At 35.5% G+C, this 19,367-nt stretch overlaps 1 protein-coding gene across 2 annotated transcripts; it reads left to right on the top strand.

Annotated features, from left to right (window-relative positions):
• Window positions 1–1,551: 1,551 nt before the first annotated feature.
• Window positions 1,552–18,302, top strand: LOC133522064 (facilitated trehalose transporter Tret1-like). 2 transcript variants are annotated; one of them, XM_061857258.1, is made up of 9 exons: window positions 1,552–2,881; window positions 5,280–5,406; window positions 7,844–7,935; window positions 13,044–13,178; window positions 13,487–13,570; window positions 13,837–14,115; window positions 14,795–14,915; window positions 16,925–17,059; window positions 17,290–18,302. In XM_061857258.1, exons 2-9 carry the CDS (start codon window positions 5,352–5,354, stop codon window positions 17,868–17,870), a joined length of 1,482 nt encoding a protein of 493 aa, XP_061713242.1. In that variant the 5' UTR covers window positions 1,552–2,881; window positions 5,280–5,351; the 3' UTR covers window positions 17,871–18,302. The 2 variants fall into 2 exon arrangements, with proteins under 2 accessions (XP_061713242.1, XP_061713243.1); XM_061857259.1 differs by having other exon boundaries at window positions 5,264–5,406.
• The last annotated feature ends 1,065 nt before the right edge of the window (window positions 18,303–19,367 follow it).

Below are 19,367 nucleotides of genomic sequence, written 5' to 3'. Positions count from 1 at the left end.
TTCCTTTCACCGAAAAGCGATTGGTAAATATCAAATTATAATATGCATAGAAGTAATTACTAACCATATTTTATAAGTCATATTTGTACTAACAAAAAATTATATTAGTTGGTCATTCAATGAATGAAATTAAAAATATAATTGAAATTATGTTTCCTGTATAGGTTTCAAGAACCTTATTATTAAGAGTCGGGGTTCAAAGCCAATATTAGGCTGTCGAGTAAGCCATTCAGCTATACCAGAAATGCATAATACATATTATGATATAAATGAAAGTGGGATCCCCCAAACATTTACAAGGGACCTCTACTGATTGTACTTCATTTTAAATCAGTAACTCATTGTCTGTAATACTCGTATAACATTAACATTGTGTTAGAATTATCATCACGTACACTACACTACAAGACTACAAGTACTCACTAATAATTTAATTTATGAATGCCCTTGTACTGATTATGAATAACGCCATTTAATTAGGTATTACGTAGATTTATAATATGAATAAACACATAATCTAAATATCTCAGCTATAGTAGGTAAGAGGAATGCTTTTTCACCACACCAGCGTAAAGGTTCTCTTGATTGTACGAAAACGGGATGAGAAAGTTGCATTTTACCCACATGTGTGGCAAAGTAATCTGATGCAAATGAGTTGTTTCCTTATGTTAGCTGGTAGAATTTATGTTTAAATGATAAATGATTTTGAATGATAAATATTAAATAACGTTCATTTGAATTTAATTTAATTTGATTTTGTTAAACATTTTACAGTTAGAATTTTCCTCGCGTTGGTGTGGTGAAATTTTTGTGTTTCACTCGGTGGCAAAATTTGTTTTAAATTGAAACACTCGCAACGCTCAAGTTTCCACTTTTCGAACCACATGCTATGCTCGTGGTTCAATTTTGGAATATTTTGCTTACTCGGGTATCAATATTGGCCCGAGCAGTTAAACAACAACTTTGCCCCCTTGTAACAAATAACTATGCCAAGCCTGCCGACAAAACCTTCGCTGCAAAGCTGTCAATATAACTCTAAACTCCGATTATGCATAGTGGTTTTGAATTAAGAGGTAAAAATGTGCAAGGTACCAAATAGTGAGTAGGAAACTAGTAAGTAGAAAAACATTGGTATACCTATCTACTAACCTACTGGCTATTTTTTTTTTTTTCAGGACCGAATTTTCATGCCATTGACCTTTATCCTTTGAACAATGGTGTCAACTATTAAACTTTCAAACGATTCAGTAATACTCAACAATAATCAGCCCAATCCAATATCCACCAAGCGGTATCAATGTCGTGATTTTGTATTTGCTCATTGTTTTTGTTTTTTACGTTTAATAAAATAAAAAAAATATTATAAAAAAACAAAAAACGACTGCACACTAAAAAAGAGGAAAACAATCCCACAAGAATATTGTTGTTGATGGTAAGTATCGTAGGCGGGGACCAACAGAGGGTTACCTACTTATAGTCATTTTGGTTTAGTTTATATGTTTTTAAATACCCCCAAAACATCCTAACGATACCTCATACATCAAAATCCATCAAGCCGTTTAGGCTACAGGAGGCCACAAAGAAACAGACATACATACATACATACACTCGAAAAACATTACCCTGCTCCCTTTGGCAGACGGGTAAAAATCACTGACTTACCTAAAGAGTTGAATATTGTTTGAAAGAATAAGTGTGTTATATTTCAGTCAAAAAGTTACGACACTTATCAAGTCAGAAAACTGTTTTAGAATACATTATTTTAGGACTCTAGGTCGGGCGGCATAAAGCGAGTACAGACAGCATCAATAGTAGCGGATAGAACAACGTAAGTACCTAAAGTTTCTGCAACCCCTAATATTTTTTTACGAATAAGTAGAGACATATTTCAACACTTCGCATTCAAAAGTATATTCCACACTGCAATTGTTTGACATATATCTTTTTAAGATTTTTTACAATTTTTAAAGAATGGTAAATACCTACTTTTGACATAGTCTCATCCGTATTGATTGATACAGACTGTTCACGAAAAATAGGGCCCAAGAAATAGCATGGTACCTAGGTTAAAACGGGTTCGTGGTAAACTGTGTGGTCATGGTCATGTTACGTAATAAGATGAAAATGCTCTGCCGAGTCCGACGATGTGATTGTATTTGTGTACTCCACTCAATATGATAAACTTTGACTGCCTATAAGCTAACTTAAACTATAGAGGACATGGAACTAATCCGTTCCTTTCTCTCCTACATAGAATTTGAACCATGATATGCGACAAGATAACATATGGTATAGTAATTCAAGAGAATCGTAAGAATCATTAAAACTGGATGGAACTTACAGCGTTTCGCTTGCGAATAGGCAGTAGCTCATTCAATAGGCATCTAACTTCAGACCAGACAGGTTATTTCCATCACTTACAGAGCACATATTTTCAGGCAACCAATATACCTTGACTTTGAGATCCGCGACAGCTAAACGTAATCAGCGTTCACGCGTTAGACTATTTCGTCTGAAATGATGTCAGCCAGTCACAAATGTCACAATCTACAATCAGTACCGAAAGCGAGTTGAAACGGACATGACGCTCTCAGACCCGCTATTGTGTTAAAAGCCCGGTGACAATATAACCTGTATATTCACAGTTTTTTTTAAAATAAACGTAGACTTTATATTTACGTCAAATAATGACTAAATTGGTCTTCTGTACCATGATTTTGCATTTAGATGTGGTTTCTGTTTTAATCAGTTCTATTTTTAAATGTATTGAGCGTGCGTGAACGTTAAGTGTGTGAGATTGTTTACATGCGGTTGTGTTATTTAGGGCCCAATGTTTTCGCCAATTGTTTGAGCATTTGCACCGAATTTTGGATTTTTAAAGGTATAATTTATTTAATTATATTCTTTTGTATGGTCGGTATTTTATTGTAAAATATTATATTTAATTAGGTACCTATAATTTCATACAAGATTCTAATAATGCGTAAACCACAATTTCCTATACAGGATGTCCCATGCTATAGGCACAACACTAAAAGAAAGTGGATTTAATTTGGAAAGTACACAGAAGTAAATTAAAGTTTCTTGAATATCAACTAGTAGTAAATAAGTAAATTAAAGTTTCATGAATACTTCTTTTGTCTGGTCATCGAGCCGACTAAATATGAAATAAAAATTAAAACATTCTGTATTTAATTTAATTAGAAGTATTTAATTAGAAGAACATCTTCCTTTGTTTTAATTCACTCAAATATTGTTTGTTCATTATCAGCGTAACTTATGTAAATTAGAAAAATACAACATCCAGAATGATAATAATTCAAACGACTCTACTCACCATGATGACTCTACATCAATATTCTATTGACGAATAGCTTGTCCATTACCGCAAAACGAGCTACATTATGAATATACATACGCTAAATTTATCGACCAATTTGTGCCACCTTCGTTTACCTTGTCTTCCTAAAACATAGTCTTATAGGTACTCGCAATACTTAATTAATTTTTTTCATTGATGTTTTTTAGTTTGAAAATTAATGACGCCATAACCTAAAATGTAAAAAAATTAATTTTTAACAAGCAGAAACATCTGCGAACGATGCTGTTAACCAGATGCTAGATTTGATGCGATGTTATTATCCAGAGGCCGTGAGTTCAAGTCTCACCCAAGACAGTAATTTTTCCACTTTTAAATTTACTCGCAATACTTATAGGTATTAAAATAATAGGTATCTCAAGTTCAAGTTTGCAGTAATTTGTTTGCTGTATTATTAGACGATTTGGCGTTTTAGTAATCAAACACAAAGGTGATACGTGTATATGATTGGTCGACGCTGTGTTATGGTTTTACTGAGAATATTGAGTGGCTATCCAATGTGCTACCGGCACTACTGGCATACAGGGTTATTAAGCTCTATTATCTCAGTAATAAGGATGACTTTTTCTAATTATTGTCGGTGGAATATTCGGAATGTTCCCTACATTCCGAATATTCCACCGACAATAACAACGTAAGTAGTTCGCTACAATTATATATGATTGTGATTAGGATTACAAAAAGTTTACATTAAGTTTTACAAATCAACTGTTTTTGTACTGGAGTCTAATCATACGGACTGATCGAGTGACCGTTCTCTTCTTCTTCCTAGCGTTGTCCCGGCATATTGCCACGGCTCATGGGAGCCTGGGGTCCGCTTGACAACTAATCCCAAGATTTGGCGTAGGCAGTAGTTTTTACGAAAGCGACTGCCATCTGACCTTCCAACCAAGAGGGTAAAAAACTAGGCCTTGTTGGGATTAGTCCGGTTTCCTCACGATGTTTTCCTTCACCGAAAATCAACTGGTAAATATCAAATGATATTTCTTACGTAAGTTCCGAAAAACACGTCCAGTAACTGGCACAGTCGAAACGAAGTACGAACGAAAAAAACTGGTACAGTCACGTCTGAAAATATCGATGCGAAAAATGTGTCAAAAATATGCATACACTACCTTTAACATATGGGCAATAAAGTCGTGTATACATATTTTTGGCCGAGGTTTGAACCCGCGACCTCCAACGTAATTTGTACACATTATATATAGGGGTAATTGAAAATATTAATTAGTAATTAGTATTTATTTCTTCAATGTTAGTAGCTATTGTGTATGAGTCAAATCAATTATACATCAAGCAATTTTGTGTTTATAAATTACCTCATGACCGCCTAATTAGTGCAAAATCACTGGTATAACACCAGAACACCACCGATTGCAGTTACGCAAGTCGTCATAAAATATATTAATAGAGGTTACAGTCAAGGACTTTGTTTGCTAAGGGTTACTTTATTCTTACATTGGACATCATATAGGATATTATGTAGATAGTACTGAAAAACCTAATTGATACACACCGTAAATGGCAAATCTTTATGTGGTCTTAAATAATTATGCGATTAGGCGTACTTTTAATGTCTAACTTTTCACAACAATCTATTTGACCTATTTGATATCTCAAAGCTTTTTCTAAATGTGTGTTTTGCAGAGAAATAAGCTACTGCTTATCTGTTGTAGCTACTTCTACAACTATAAACACGGCTAGTCCATATTTGCGATAGTAACTACATAATAATTATATTCAGTTTCTATCTGTGTGTTCTTGTAATTGTATCTGTATTGCTATTTAAAAAAAATCAATTTATCGTTTAGTTGGGATTTGGGATTCCTTGTACAAGTATAAAACCAATACGTATGTAAAGGACATATTGTAAACTCAGTTTAGTTTTTTGCTCTTTCAGGATTCATGGGCGTTTAGAACACCAGAGAACATGTTTTGCTGATGTGCGAAAAAGATTAAAAAGAAAGTAAAGATGACGATAACTACGCATAAGAATCGGAGGATCCAGTACCTGGCGGCCTTTTCGGGTAAGCTGATGTGTATAGGTAAAACATAAATTAGTAGTAGTAGTAAAACTCTTTATTGTATAAAAATGAAAACAAAACAGGAAATAAAACACTCATCATTAGTACAAAGGCGAACTTATCCTTTTAAGGGATCTCTTCCAGTTAACCTTTGAGCAATTGAGGAAGAATTGGAGACGCTAGACATCCGTATTGTACTAAATTGGCGCAAAAATAATTTAAAATAGTAAAGGTATTTATTTTACTTCTAACCTACAATATACATGCAATGGTATATAACCTACAACAAAATATACAACATATATACAACTAAATACATATATATTCTATAATATACTCGTATATTACATGTATACAAAAACTATCAATACCGCACACATCTTTTAAATTAAGTTTCGTCCGAAAGTCATAACTTTTTTAAATTCGCCTTTAGCGATGCGACAGATTGACACTGTCGAAGAGAAGATGGTAATGAATTCCATAATTTGACAGAGTAATCCGTGAAGGACTTGCCATAGGATCGATGTTTGTGAGGTGGGATACATAGCGATAGATTCGCGCTGGAGCGGAGTCGGTGCCCGCTGCTGACTGCTAACAATTTAAATCTCTCCGAGAGATAAGAAGGGAAAGAAGGAGAAAACAAGACATTAAAGAGAATGTAAAGTATATGGATCTCTCTACGGCGACGGATGGGCAGCCACTTGAGCTGGGAGCGGAAAGATGAAATGGGGTCAAATTTTCGTAACCCAAAAATATATCTGATGCACACATTTTGCAGACGTTCAAGCTTATCAAGCAGTACCTCAGTGAAATCTAGTACGGTGATATCTGCATAATCTAGAAGTGGAATCAAAAGAGAACGTGCTAGTATTACTTTTTTGTGAATAGGGAAGAAGCTTTGGAGACGACGAAGCGAGTGCAGGGAAGCAAAGAGTCCCCTACTGGTGTCAGTCAGTCACATGGGGAGCCCACGAAAGCGTCTGATCAATGAGAAAGGAATGTGAGTTCCATCGAAGATGATTTCAGGCATTGCAAGTGAGTACTCCCAATCAAAATTGCCTGCGACTTCTTCACACTGACCATAAGGTCAAATGATGATGCCCAATCGCGGATAGAATCCAGATACCGGTTAATTTGGCTTGTTAAAGATCCCAACTTATCTATGCTTGCCTCTGAGTAGATTTGCAAGTCATCCTCATAAAGATGGTACGAGGAGACAAGAGATTTTGTGATTATTATGTAAAAGTAAAGAGGACAGTACCCCGCCTTGAGGGACCCCCGGACAGTTCACACCACGAGGAAACAGTATCCTCGACCATAACCCGCTGGCGCCTTCCGTAATCACGGACTAAGATAATCAAGAAAATAAGGTTAATGGGGACAGATTGAAATTACGTAGAATAGCGAGAAGTACATCAAAATCCACGGCGTTGAATGCACTACTGAAGTCTAAAAGAACCAATGCCGTTAGCTCCTTTTTTTCTATATTAAATCGGATATCATCACCTTGACTAAAGCTGTGTTATGCCCGGGACGGAAACCAGACTGAAAGGGATTCCATAGGTTATATCTGTTAAGAAAAGAAGAGAGAAGTTTGTTGACAAAATGTTCAATTACTTTAGAGAAGATCGGAAGACTAGAAATAGGGCGGCACTGAGAAAAAGACGTGGGATTGGAGACCTTTGGCAATGGGATCACATGGGCAAGTTTTCAAGACGATGGAAAAGAGCCAGACGAGAAGGAGAAATTAATTATTCGAGCCAGGACGTGTGCGATAACTTTCGCCATGAGCATAATCATGCCCAAGCTAAGCCCATCTTCGCCAACGGCTAAGAATGGCAAGAACCTTTTGGCAATGTCAAGAAGAAAAATGATTACCTACTTCGATGAGAGAAATGAAAGCTAAAGCCAAATAAATACCTATGCATATTACGATTTTATTTACATACTAGATATTCCGTACACGCGGTACACGGCAGCGAGAAGTTGATAACTCGAGATATAAAATTAAAGAAATTTGAACTTCATGAAATTCTATTTTAAGTTAAAATTTCTTCCATTTTATATCTCGAGCTATCAACCTTGTGTGCCGCCGTATACGGATATATAAAGGTATCCTTTTACAGTAACTAAATAAATGATAACGATTGATTGACTGTCGGTATGCCGAGTATAGATACTTAGATACAAGGTGTGATATATAATACGGGCGAAATCTGCTTACCTAGTAAAGCCTTGACATACCCATCGTTCTCTGTACCTCTAAGGAGAACTCAAATTTTAGTGATTTGGGAAATTTGGAAACGTCAAGGTTTTAAAATTCTTCAATTCACTAACATTTCTTTTAAAAAATCTGAAGCTTTATCAATATTTCGTATCTCTGATACGCATATTAATAATCCATTATTATTACTTATTATAGCAATTTGTTTAATTTCAGTGTCTCTGGCTTCTTTGACGCTGGGCATTTCATCCGCTTGGCCCACGCCTGTGCTACCCAAGCTAAAGAAAGGGGGTTTTCAAATCAGCGATGTAAGTGCAGCGGAGTGCAGCCAGTGCATAATACTTATAAAGAAAAGACGCTTACCACGGTGAATAGCATTCCAGCTCGCACAGTGTCAATGACCGTCGGTATCATGGGCATGGGACAGCACTATAATTATGCACGTGTGATAGAGATAGAAACAGGCGGGTCAGAGTACGAAACTCCTCGTGCTAAGCGTCTGTTCTTTTTTTGCTTGTGCTATATGATCGCATACTTATTGCGATAATCAAGCTAGAGTCCAAGCTACGCATCGACTTGGCAGCAACAAAGTGTAAGGCCACACCAGAAACGTGGCATTTCCATAGAAATTAGACGCTTATGGTGGCGCTTTCACATCATGCCGTTGCCTACCAAGTCTATGCAAAGTTAGTTTAAACTATTCCTAGAACTATTTTTTGATAGTGTTACAATGGCTGTAATTGTTTTCTCGTTAGTTGCACACGAACTTTACGGAAAATCAGATATTGTTCAAAGATCTGTAAGTGCCATGCGAGTTTTTATGCTAGTTTGCTGTATTTTTTATGTGCGTCTAAATTGTACAGCTTTTTAATTTACTGATACTAGATTGATTTATGGTTTTCCAGAAATATAGTTTCGAAATCGAATCGAGGTAAATAAATACAATACATTATGTAACAATGTCAAACAAAACTCGTACCTATTTAAACATGGTGTTTCTATTTATTACATTCCTGGAGCAGAGTAGACACCTACCCAATTAACAAATCACATCCTTTTATATAAATGATCTGCCGAAAATTATAGGATATCCATCAGTGTTATTCGCTGACGACACAACGATAATAATACCGTGAATGATCTGACCTATGAACAAGAGATAAAGCAAACCTTACAAAAGACTATACAATGGCTAGAAAACTATAACCTGTCCATAAATATTATTAAAACTAAACATGTACAATAACTCAATAGAAATGGCAAACCTAAAGAACTTGACATCACTTATAACGGAGAACAAGTTGATAAATATCACAGCGCAAAGTTTATAGATATACATTTGGATGAGCATTGTAACTTTAATGTCCATGTTGAAAATATGTGTAACAAATTGAATAACATTATTTTTCCACTCCGAAAGTTACGAGAATCTGTATCTCGTGAGGCCGCCCTAGTAGCATACCTACCACGGTTACGTTATGTCTGGGCGGCTACCGGGAAAATCGAAATTCGTCAATTGCGGGCATTTTTCTCTGTCACTCTAATTACGTCTTAGTGAGAGTAAAAGAGAAAGATCCCCGCAATTTGCGAATTTCGGTTTTCGCGGTAGGCCCCCTGTACTCCGCTATGGTCTTACCCTGATATGCAAAAAGCTTTTGTTAAAAAAAATGTATTAGAGCTTTATTTTCACTTAAGCCACTAGACACGTGTAAACTCATATTTAAACTACACAAACTTTTATCGTTGCCTTCGTTATATACACCGTGTTTTTTTTATTTCCGTTAATTTCAAGAGTGCATCCCTGAGCTTAAATTAAGTAACTTCCTCAAAGACACCGGTATTCTAATTAACTCCATTTCGGAGATAATCAATAATTATGTTGTATCTTATAAGACCCTTACGAGCGTGTACACTTGCCTTAGGGTCTGTTTACATATTGATTAGTGTTTAGTACAAGTTCATACATTTGCTACTAAACGTAAGTACTATCTCTGACGATCGATGTTCGAAATGACATTGATATGTCAGAGTTTTCAATTGTTTAGTTGAGTTAAATGTAATGTCCGTGTTATAACAACGCTATACATATGTAAAATTTAATTACTTTTTATAAATAAAAAATAACAAAAAAATTTTTTTATTGAAAATTAACTATGCCATTTCGTTTCCTTAAACGTACTTACCGATACCCCGAAGTTAACGGAATTCAATAAAAACACGGTATATAATGGGTTGGGGAAAAAATAATTTCGGGTCTTTCTAGCAGATGGTGTTAGAGTTGTATGTTTCTAGTAATGATTATTCAGTGAAGTCATTCTAGAGCATGTTTAGAAGTTTCGAGTCTATAGAACATTTTAAAGCGCGAATTAGCGTCATTTGTTTACTTATTCAAAAATTATTGCGTATTGATTATGGAGATTCCAGAAGACCACTTTCGTCACATTTTACTTTTTTACTTCCGGAAAGGAAATACTGCAGCCCAGGCTCATCGAAAATTGTGTAGTGTTTATGGTGATGACTGCTTAAGTGAACGCCAGTGTCAGAATTGGTTTGCTCGATTTCGTTCCGGAATCTTCGATCTTAAAGATGAACCTCGCCCTGGTCGGCCAACCGTTGAAAAAGTTGATCAAATTCTTAATGAAATCGAGGTAGACCGATATATTTCATCTCGTGACATTGCTGCGAAACTAAACGTCGACCATAAAACAGATTTGAACCATTTACATAAGCTTGGATATCAAAAGAAGCTCGATACTTGGGTTCCACATAAATTAACATTGAAAAATTTAATGGACCGAGTTTCCATTTGTGAATCCCTGCTGAAACGAAACGAAATCAAGCCATTTTTAAAACAAATGATTACGGGCGATGAAAAGTGGATCACGTACGACAGTAAGGTGCGAAAGAGATCGTGGTTGAAGCCCGGAGAAACTTCACAAACAGTAGCGAAGCCCGTATTGACGCCAAGGAAGGTGATGTTGAGTGTTTGGTGGGATTGTTTTCTTGGCGTCAATACGGGCTTCGCTACTGTTTGTGAAGTTTCTCCGGGCTTCAACCACGATCTCTTTCGCACCTTACTGTCGTACGTGATCCACTTTTCATCGCCCGTAATCATTTGTTTTAAAAATGGCTTGATTTCGTTTCGTTTCAGCAGGGATTCACAAATGGAAACTCGGTCCATTAAATTTTTCAATGTTAATTCATGTGGAACCCAAGTATCGAGCTTCTTTTGGTATCCAAGCTTATGTAAATGGTTTAAAACTGTTTTATGGTCGACGTTTAGTTTCACAGCAATGTCACGAGATGAAATATATCGGTCTACCTCGATTTCATTAAGAATTTGATCAACTTTTTCAACGGTTGGCCGACCAGGGCGAGGTTCATCTTTAAGATCGAAGATTCCGGAACGAAATCGAGCAAACCAATTCTGACACTGGCGTTCACTTAAGCAGTCATCACCATAAACACTACACAATTTTCGATGAGCCTGGGCTGCAGTATTTCCTTTCCGGAAGTAAAAAAGTAAAATGTGACGAAAGTGGCCTTCTGGAATCTCCATAATCAATACGCAATAATTTTTGAATAAGTAAACAAATGACGCTAATTCGCGCTTTAAAATGTTCTATAGACTCGAAACTTCTAAACATGCTCTAGAATGACTTCACTGAATAATCATTACTAGAAACATACAACTCTAACACCATCTGTTAGAAAGACCCGAAATTATTTTTTCCCCAAACCAATATATATACGAAACAGCTGTATTCGTGCATAGCAATCAAAATTATTTAAGTAAAAACTATGAAGTTAAAACCTACAACGACAAGACTAAGACAAAAAGACCAAATGTACCTACAGCTCGCTTGAAACATACGACACATAGTCTATATTTTATGTGTGTAAAACTAAAAATGTATAAGATTCCAAGAAATATAAAATATCTGTCTTAATCAGTTTAAAACAAGTTTGTATGCCTAGTTATATGACCTAAATGGCTGATTTTTTAAATGTAAAATGTACATAGTAATCGTATGCATGTTGTTCGATCAGTGTTGCCAGGTGAGCGGAAGAGAATTATCGTATTTGAGAGTCAAAATTATCGTACCGATGAAAAAATTATCGTACGCCTATCAAAAAGGCACTACTCCAAAAATTTCTTGCAAAATAAGCTTACATGTCCAATGTACACCGTGTTTTTATTGAATTGCGTTAACTCCGGGGTTTCGGTAAGTACGTTTAAGGAAACTAAATGGCATAGTTAATTTAAAAAAAAAAAATTTTTTTTGTTTTTTTTTTTACTATTTTTATTTTTATAAAAAGTAACTAAATGTTGCATATAGCGTTGTTGTAACACGGGCATTACATTTAACTCAACCAAACAATTGAAAACTGTGACATATCAATGTCATTTCTAACATCGATCGTCCGAGATAGTACGTACGTTTAGTAGCAAATGTATGAACTCGCACTAAACACTAACTAATAAGTAAACAGGTCCTAAAGCAAGTGTACACGCTCGTAAGGGCCTTATAATATAAAAATTTATGATTGATTATCTCCGAAATGGAGTTAGTTAGAATATCGGTATCTTTGAGAAAGTTACTTAATTTAAGCTCAGGAATGCACCCTCGAAATTAACGCAAATCAAAAAAAACACGGTGTATAATCAAACAAAAACGCAATTTTCTTCTAAATTTCACAAAAAAAGTTTTATATTTGTGTATTGTTGTGATAGATCCAAACGGTTTACAGGAAATTTAGATATTTTTGACGTAAACCAAGTAGCCGAACACCCAAAAGGTGCTAATTGTAGCCTATTTCGCAAGAAAAGTGTCATACTTTGCTTTAAAAACTAGACTTTTTTGGTGGCATCGTCTAAGGGCTGAAATTATCGTACTTTTGCGTACGATAATGCTCTTTGGAACGTACAACGTACCGGAGCCCAAATTATCGTACGTGTACGACAATTATCGTACGCCTGGCAACACTGTGTTCGATAAAACTGGTAAATAGGCTTAAGTAGAATATGGAGAACTTGTACATACTATCCCCCTTATTCATAAACGTGTACTAAAGTTACGATGCCGCTAATAATTATTTGTCCCTTTCCATCATACCGATACGTCGGAAAGGGACAAACGATTATTAGCGGCATCGTAACTTTAGTAGACGTTTATGAATAAGGGGGTTTATTTTTAACAACCCTATGTAACCAGCGCAAATAAAATTCATGAATTCATATATTAATGAGTACTTTTATGTATTTACAGCTCGCAAACATTTTAGCTGTCGTAATTTTATACATACCTATATGGAAGCATAATCCGAGAGCCGCGTATAAATATATAATAAATAATTTATTTATTTGCTAACTGTTCTCGTCAAATGTTACTATCTCTATGTATTCCTATTTCAGGCCGAAATAGGCTGGATGATGGCGATGTCTTCGCCGGGTTTCATAGTGGGCAGCCTGGCCACGCGTTTCTTCGCTGACAGGTTTGGTCGGCGAGCATCAGTCCTGATCAGTGCGTGCCCCATCGCCGTTGGCACGGTAAACAAATTTTCAGAGAGATCGGTTTTTGTTAACAAATTTTAATATCCAGATTCTTAGTGAATGAAATACATGCCATTTTTTTTTTGTGGACATACTAAGCACGATTGCATTATGCTGTCATAGGTCATGGCTCGGTATAAATGAAATTGACTTCTTTATTAAAAGTCCAAAATGTATTTTATGCCGTGTTGCCCTAATTTCTACGTAATACGGTGAACATCTTAGGGACTTACGAAGATGAAAATGTAGTTCCTTTGTTTATCTAATTATGAGTAAACTTAAAAAAAAAATCGTTTGCTTTTCAGTTAGTGGTTGCGTTCGCTCTTAAAGCTTGGCTGCTCTACGTGACCAGGTTTCTGTGGGGAGCAGGAACTGGGATGGTTAGCACAGTAAGTAATATTTACCTAATACCTATAATTAGCTAAAAGCACGCAGCTTTGTCTGCATGGAATGATGTTGATGATTGATAAAAAACATCGTATGTCCTTCCAGGGCCTCAAACAATCTCCATATTAGATAATTTTCGTCGAAACCGTTCAACCTTAAGCGTGAAAATATCTTGAGGTTTAATTATGGATTGCTCAAGTTAGGTACTTTAAAAACAGCACTTGCGCCATTTGTAACCTCACCTAACAAAGTACCTATTACGTTTCAGTTGGTGCCAATGTATATAGGAGAAATATCAGATTCTGAAGTGAGGGCAACGCTGTCGCTGTTCACGCGGGTGATGTTCAACCTGGGTAGCCTCCTGGTCATGAGCATTGGTATGTTCGTCTCCTACGAATGCCTCAACTACATGCTCCTGGTTTTGCCCGGGGCGTACTTCATAGCTTGCCTCTGGATACCAGAATCGCCCTATTATCTGTTGAAGAGAGGACGAGTGGGGGAGGCGAAAACCGCGTTGATGAGACTTCGACAACGGAAGGATGAGAAGGTACTTAATTTATTTGTCAATCATAAAACTATTTACTGGTACCAAGTAAAGAATATCCCATCAAAAACATAAATGTGAAATGAGAGCCAAGTTCAATATAAAATTAAGATAATGTGTTATTGTTGTCTTCGCCTACAAAAGAATTGAGATCTATATGGATGCCAAGTTCTGTGTTGAAATCCTGAATTTTTAATTACAAGAATATGCAACGTTCTAAAATGAATTAATATAACAATTTCTTGTTTCTTGATATTACCACAATGTTTGCTGCTTAATAGGAAATATATATTTAATCTTAAATTTAAACAGACAATACACCCTAGAATAACAGCGCCCTCTTGACAATGATCATATATTTCTGGTCGGGCTTTAGATACAATATTCTTTATTGGCACACCTCTGTAAAAAGACATAGGTACTTTAATCTATCACCGTACCTACAGTAAGTTTCATATCTAAGACTTTTACTTATGTTTTGGTACCTATAATTACACATACAATATTTGTCTCTTTTTAGTATCTCATCTCATCTCTCATTATTATTATTACCAACATCGTCTCTGTGATTCTTACATTCATTCGAGTAGACAATGACTTAAAGACTACGTGTAAGGTATCAAAAAATAATAATTACGAGTATATAATTGTATAACTTCATGTACATAATTGAAATCTTCAGGAGTTAGAAGACGAGCTGGCTCGGTTGCAGGCCGATGTTCGGAATGAAACTCGCCGCTCCGGCTCGCTTAAGGAACTGATGATTGGTCGACAATATCGGAAAGCTGTGATCATCGCTGCAGGTATACCGATATATTTATATATTTATTATATATTTTGACGACCGGTTTGGCCTAGTGGGTAGTGACCCTGCCTACGAAGCTGATGGTCCCGGGTTCAAATCCTGGTAAGGGCATTTGTTCGTGTGATGAGCATGGATATTTGTTCCTGAGTCATGGGTGTTTTCTATGTATTTAAGTATTTATAAATATTTATATATTATATATATCGTTGTCTAAGTACCCTCAACACAAGCCTTATTGAGCTTACTGTGGGACTTAGTAAATTTGTGTAATAATGTCCTATAAATATTAAAATATTAAATATTAAAATACCTAAATCCTACATTCCTAAGGTAGTCCCAATACAACGACAAACTCTCATAAGTATTCCCACGTTGAGAAATAGTTGTATTAGCGCCACTTGCACGTTCCTCCTACCCCGGGGGTTAACCGGTTAAACCGCGAGTTACCATGGTTACAAGTACAATTTGAAACTGGGTTAGCGGCTTAACCGGTTTATTCCGGGTTAGTGGGATGGTGTAAGTTAACAAAATCCAATCGTCCTGGCCAACTGGGCAGTGTTGTCTGTATTTGAGGGCGCCATCTTGCGTCTATATAAAGTAACGGTTCACCTTCATGAGTACTGCTTACTTTTTACCCATTTAGTTCACAGAGTTTCAGCAAGGTGGCTTATTAAGTTATGTTGTAATAATGGTCGATTCGCTGAAGCTTGGCTGAGTGGGTTAAATTAGTAAATAAAAATAAAGTATAGGTAAACAACTTAAGTAAGTCACCTGTTGTATGCAGTTGTGACGTGTTCGAATAGATAATACATGTTTAAAAGACACACACAAACAAAACAAATGTCTATTTGAACACGTCACAACTACATACAACAGGTGACTTACTTATGTTTTTTACCTATATCAAGTTTGAACTTGGTTGGACTGTTGTAGACTTGTAGTGTAGATAGTCGGACCATAGACAGATATAATTTTTGCATAAACATTTTTTCTGAAGGAGTATGTTACTTATTTCGTTTCAAGCTACCGTTAATCCACCCAGCTATTTATAGTCCGTAATTAAATATCAAAACCAATGATGGTTGTGTTTTATGTGAGTTTTTTCTACCATTTATCAAAATATTTTGTCTTTGAACAGCATCATTCATATAACAGTTTTGAATGATTCACGGTTAGTTTCACTAGACTTAATTCGACCGGGATATAAATATATATATATATATATATATATATATATATATATATATATATATATATATATATATTGTATTTATTAGTATATTAGGTATTGTTTTAATACTTATATAAGTAGTATGTGTGTTTGTATTTAATACTTCTCTGAGATTCCCACGTGACAGGCTGAGCCTAGTGTGGGGATCAATGTACTGCTGGTCTTGTAATGCCAAATTCTTGAAATAAATATTATTCTTATTCTTATTCTTATTCTTATTCTTAATAGTCTCCATATTTAGCTCCTTGCACTACCTGTTGACTTTTGTATGAGTTCGAAATTTCCTGCTACGTAAAGGTTGTCTGGAAGAGATCGCTTTTTAGCGATAAGACCGCCTGTTGTTACCTGGTTCTATTTTTCTTTAAAATTCATTGTAGTTTTACATGTATGTAAAATGTATAATTGTTGGTGCAATAAAGAATATTTACTTACCGTGATTACCTTTTATATTGTTTTTGAGCTCCCGATATTTCGACACAGTTACATGCATATTGTTCACGGTTAACTGGAGATATAATAGCGGGTAGGTGTCCGTGAATAAGATGCATGTAACTGCGTCGAAATATCGGGAGCTCCAAAAATATATAAAAGGTAATCACGGTTTATATCCCGGTCGATTTAAATAATTCATATAGTATATTCACAAGTAAACGAGTTAATAGTTTTGAGAGATGTTGGACTATAGTCATAACCATGATTGCGTGATTTTGGGATAAAAAATAAAAAAAATACTGTAATTACATTTAGTTAATCCTTTAAAATTTTCTTCATTTCAGGTTTGAAAGTGACTCAAATAATGACGGGTTCTATGGCCGTGCAGCAGTACTTGAGCACAATTCTTGAAGAGAGTAAGATTACAATGCAGATGTCTACTGCCGTTATTGTATTTGGTGCTGTTCGGTTTGTTGTTGGTAAGCTTGTGTATCTCGTGTACAGTAAGCAGGTGCTGGACATAAGAAGTATTTAAAACGGTTTCACATGCCCTCTGACAATATCACTGACAAACTCACTCTCTAAAAAATCAAGTCGTTTATATCATTCATTGAAGTCATTCAGGACCCTTCAACCACTGGTCGAGAATACATTCTTATTTAAATTTTTCCAGTATTTCCAATAATTAGCTTGTTTTATTTCTTTTCAGGTATAATGAGCTCCATACTAGTGGATAGAGTTGGCCGCCGTCCCCTGCTAATTTACTCTCTCGTGGGCACTGGGGTATCCTTAGCTGCGGTCAGCACATATTTCTTTCTAAAAGATATCCTGGAACTAAACCAAGAATCTCTCAGCCCTTATGCTTTTATTCCTTTTGCTGGCATAATCAGCTCCACAGTTCTTTCAACTTTAGGCTATAACTCTATTATTTTTGTGATCCCAGCCGAAATTTTCCCTTTAAATGTTAAAGCTGTAGCTCTGTCTTCACTTAGCATATTTGGAGGTGTGTGTGGGTTCATTTTAGCCAAGGGATTCCAGGTATTACAGAATCTGGCGGGGTTCTGCGCTGTGTTCTGGTTATTTGCAGGCGTAGCCTTTGCTGGAACAATATTTACCATGTTATATGTACCTGAGACAAAAGGGAAAAGTCTAAAAGAGATACAGATTCTTCTGCAGGGAGACTTATACTATGATGATGGGTGTGAAAAGTTGAATGAAGTTAAAAATGCTGTAAATAATGAATGTGACAATGAGTTGCAAGAAATACGTCTGAAGGAGGTTAATTGTTAATAGTTTAATACCTATTAGTGTAATATTTTTAACCAGACGGGCAATTAAGATATCCGTTAAACCAATTGTAGAAATAGTGTGTTAAGTATACTAGATAGATTATTCAACGTCTCAAAAATATAGTTTGCAATCTGATCTAATATGTGATACTAGGTTTGATCTCATTATGACTTGCTAATTTTAATATGTATTACAAAACGTTCCGCGGTACCCTTGTAATTTTCTATTATGTAAAACTATCACAACATGTTTTCAATAGCACCGAACGTCATTAGTTTGTTGAGTGTTAATCTCTTGATATTCTACAAAAGTTTTTTTTATGCCGCTAAGTATTTTTCACTGGATTTTGATGCTAAAAGGCTAAAATTCACGGTTATTCTATTAAATAGAGCGAAAATAGCCCAATGTCGTAACAAATACTGAGAATGGCGCGTTATAGACCAGCGGTTGAACAAAAATGGGTTTCGATAATATTAAAGTTTTTTCTTTTTTGATCAGTCATTGGGAGTATGTTAAATAATACTTTGGTAAAAAGTTAGAGATTTTAAGGTTGAGCTTTCGGTTATATTTAAATATTTTAATTTTTGCTAATAACTAAGTAAATATAGAATTAAAGTTACAGAAAACTTTATCATATCGAATAACACTTCAATTTATGTACAATTTTCAGTTTTTAGAAATCTGGAACAGCTGCTTTCTGGTAAACGTAAAAACACGAGTTATTTTGTAAATATAGAATTAGAGTTGCTGATATTGCAAAATTACAATATTATCGATCAACTTAGTATTCTAGTAAAAAGTTAGACATGTAGACAATGTGCTTGTCTAGATATTGATTTCAGGTTAAGCAGTATAGCTGATATTGAATTAAAGTTTGTAGAGTTAATAATAATCGATCATCAACAATGATCTCAGTTACTAAACAAAAATTTAGAAATATAAAATCACGGCGACACTCATTACTGATATGTATGCATTCCTTGCTTATATAAATACGTTACGTTTCAAACGCGCGGCAAGTTTGCGCGCGCCGCGCCCTGTGGCAGGAGGCAGCGAACAACGGTAGTGGGGAGCGGGGTGCCCTTGACTACGTCTACGGTCCATCAAAAAATTCCTAAAGCGTGTTTTAAATTAATAGCAATAGAAAATTGTTATTTTGTTGTTACTATAATAAGTATTGCCCGCGGTTTCGTTCACGTAGAATTCGTTATCGCGTTACATGAATATTATTTATTTATTTTAACTTTATTGCACAAACAAAAAAAAAACACAAATGGCGGACTTAATGCCAAAAGGCATTCTCTACCAGTCAACCATTGGGTCAAATAGAGACAAAAAAAAAACACATTCTCATACAGATGACCACCCTTCCTTGTACCATTTTAAAAGCCAGTTGCAGCTTTTCTTTCCCGATTTTTTTCAGATGTTTGGACTTGGTATTTTCCTCGCGATAGTTATTTGTTTTAAGGGGAATGTTTTGTCGTTATTTATGTATAT

The sequence above is a fragment of the Cydia pomonella genome, chromosome 10 (assembly GCF_033807575.1).
Source record: "Cydia pomonella isolate Wapato2018A chromosome 10, ilCydPomo1, whole genome shotgun sequence".
Lineage (NCBI taxonomy): Eukaryota > Metazoa > Arthropoda > Insecta > Lepidoptera > Tortricidae > Cydia > Cydia pomonella.
This window is presented reverse-complemented; position numbering and strand designations above follow the sequence as displayed.

What these genes read in the sequence shown, in the direction of transcription:
- LOC133522064 (XM_061857258.1), top strand. Translation starts at nt 5,352, where the DNA reads ATGACGATAACTACGCATAAGAATCGGAGGATCCAGTACCTGGCGGCC. An exon ending in GTACCTGGCGGCCTTTTCGG is followed by an intron (nt 5,407 to 7,843) that starts GTAAGCTGATGT and finishes GTTTAATTTCAG; the next exon opens with TGTCTCTGGCTTCTTTGACG. An exon ending in GAACTGGGATGGTTAGCACA is followed by an intron (nt 13,571 to 13,836) that starts GTAAGTAATATT and finishes ATTACGTTTCAG; the next exon opens with TTGGTGCCAATGTATATAGG.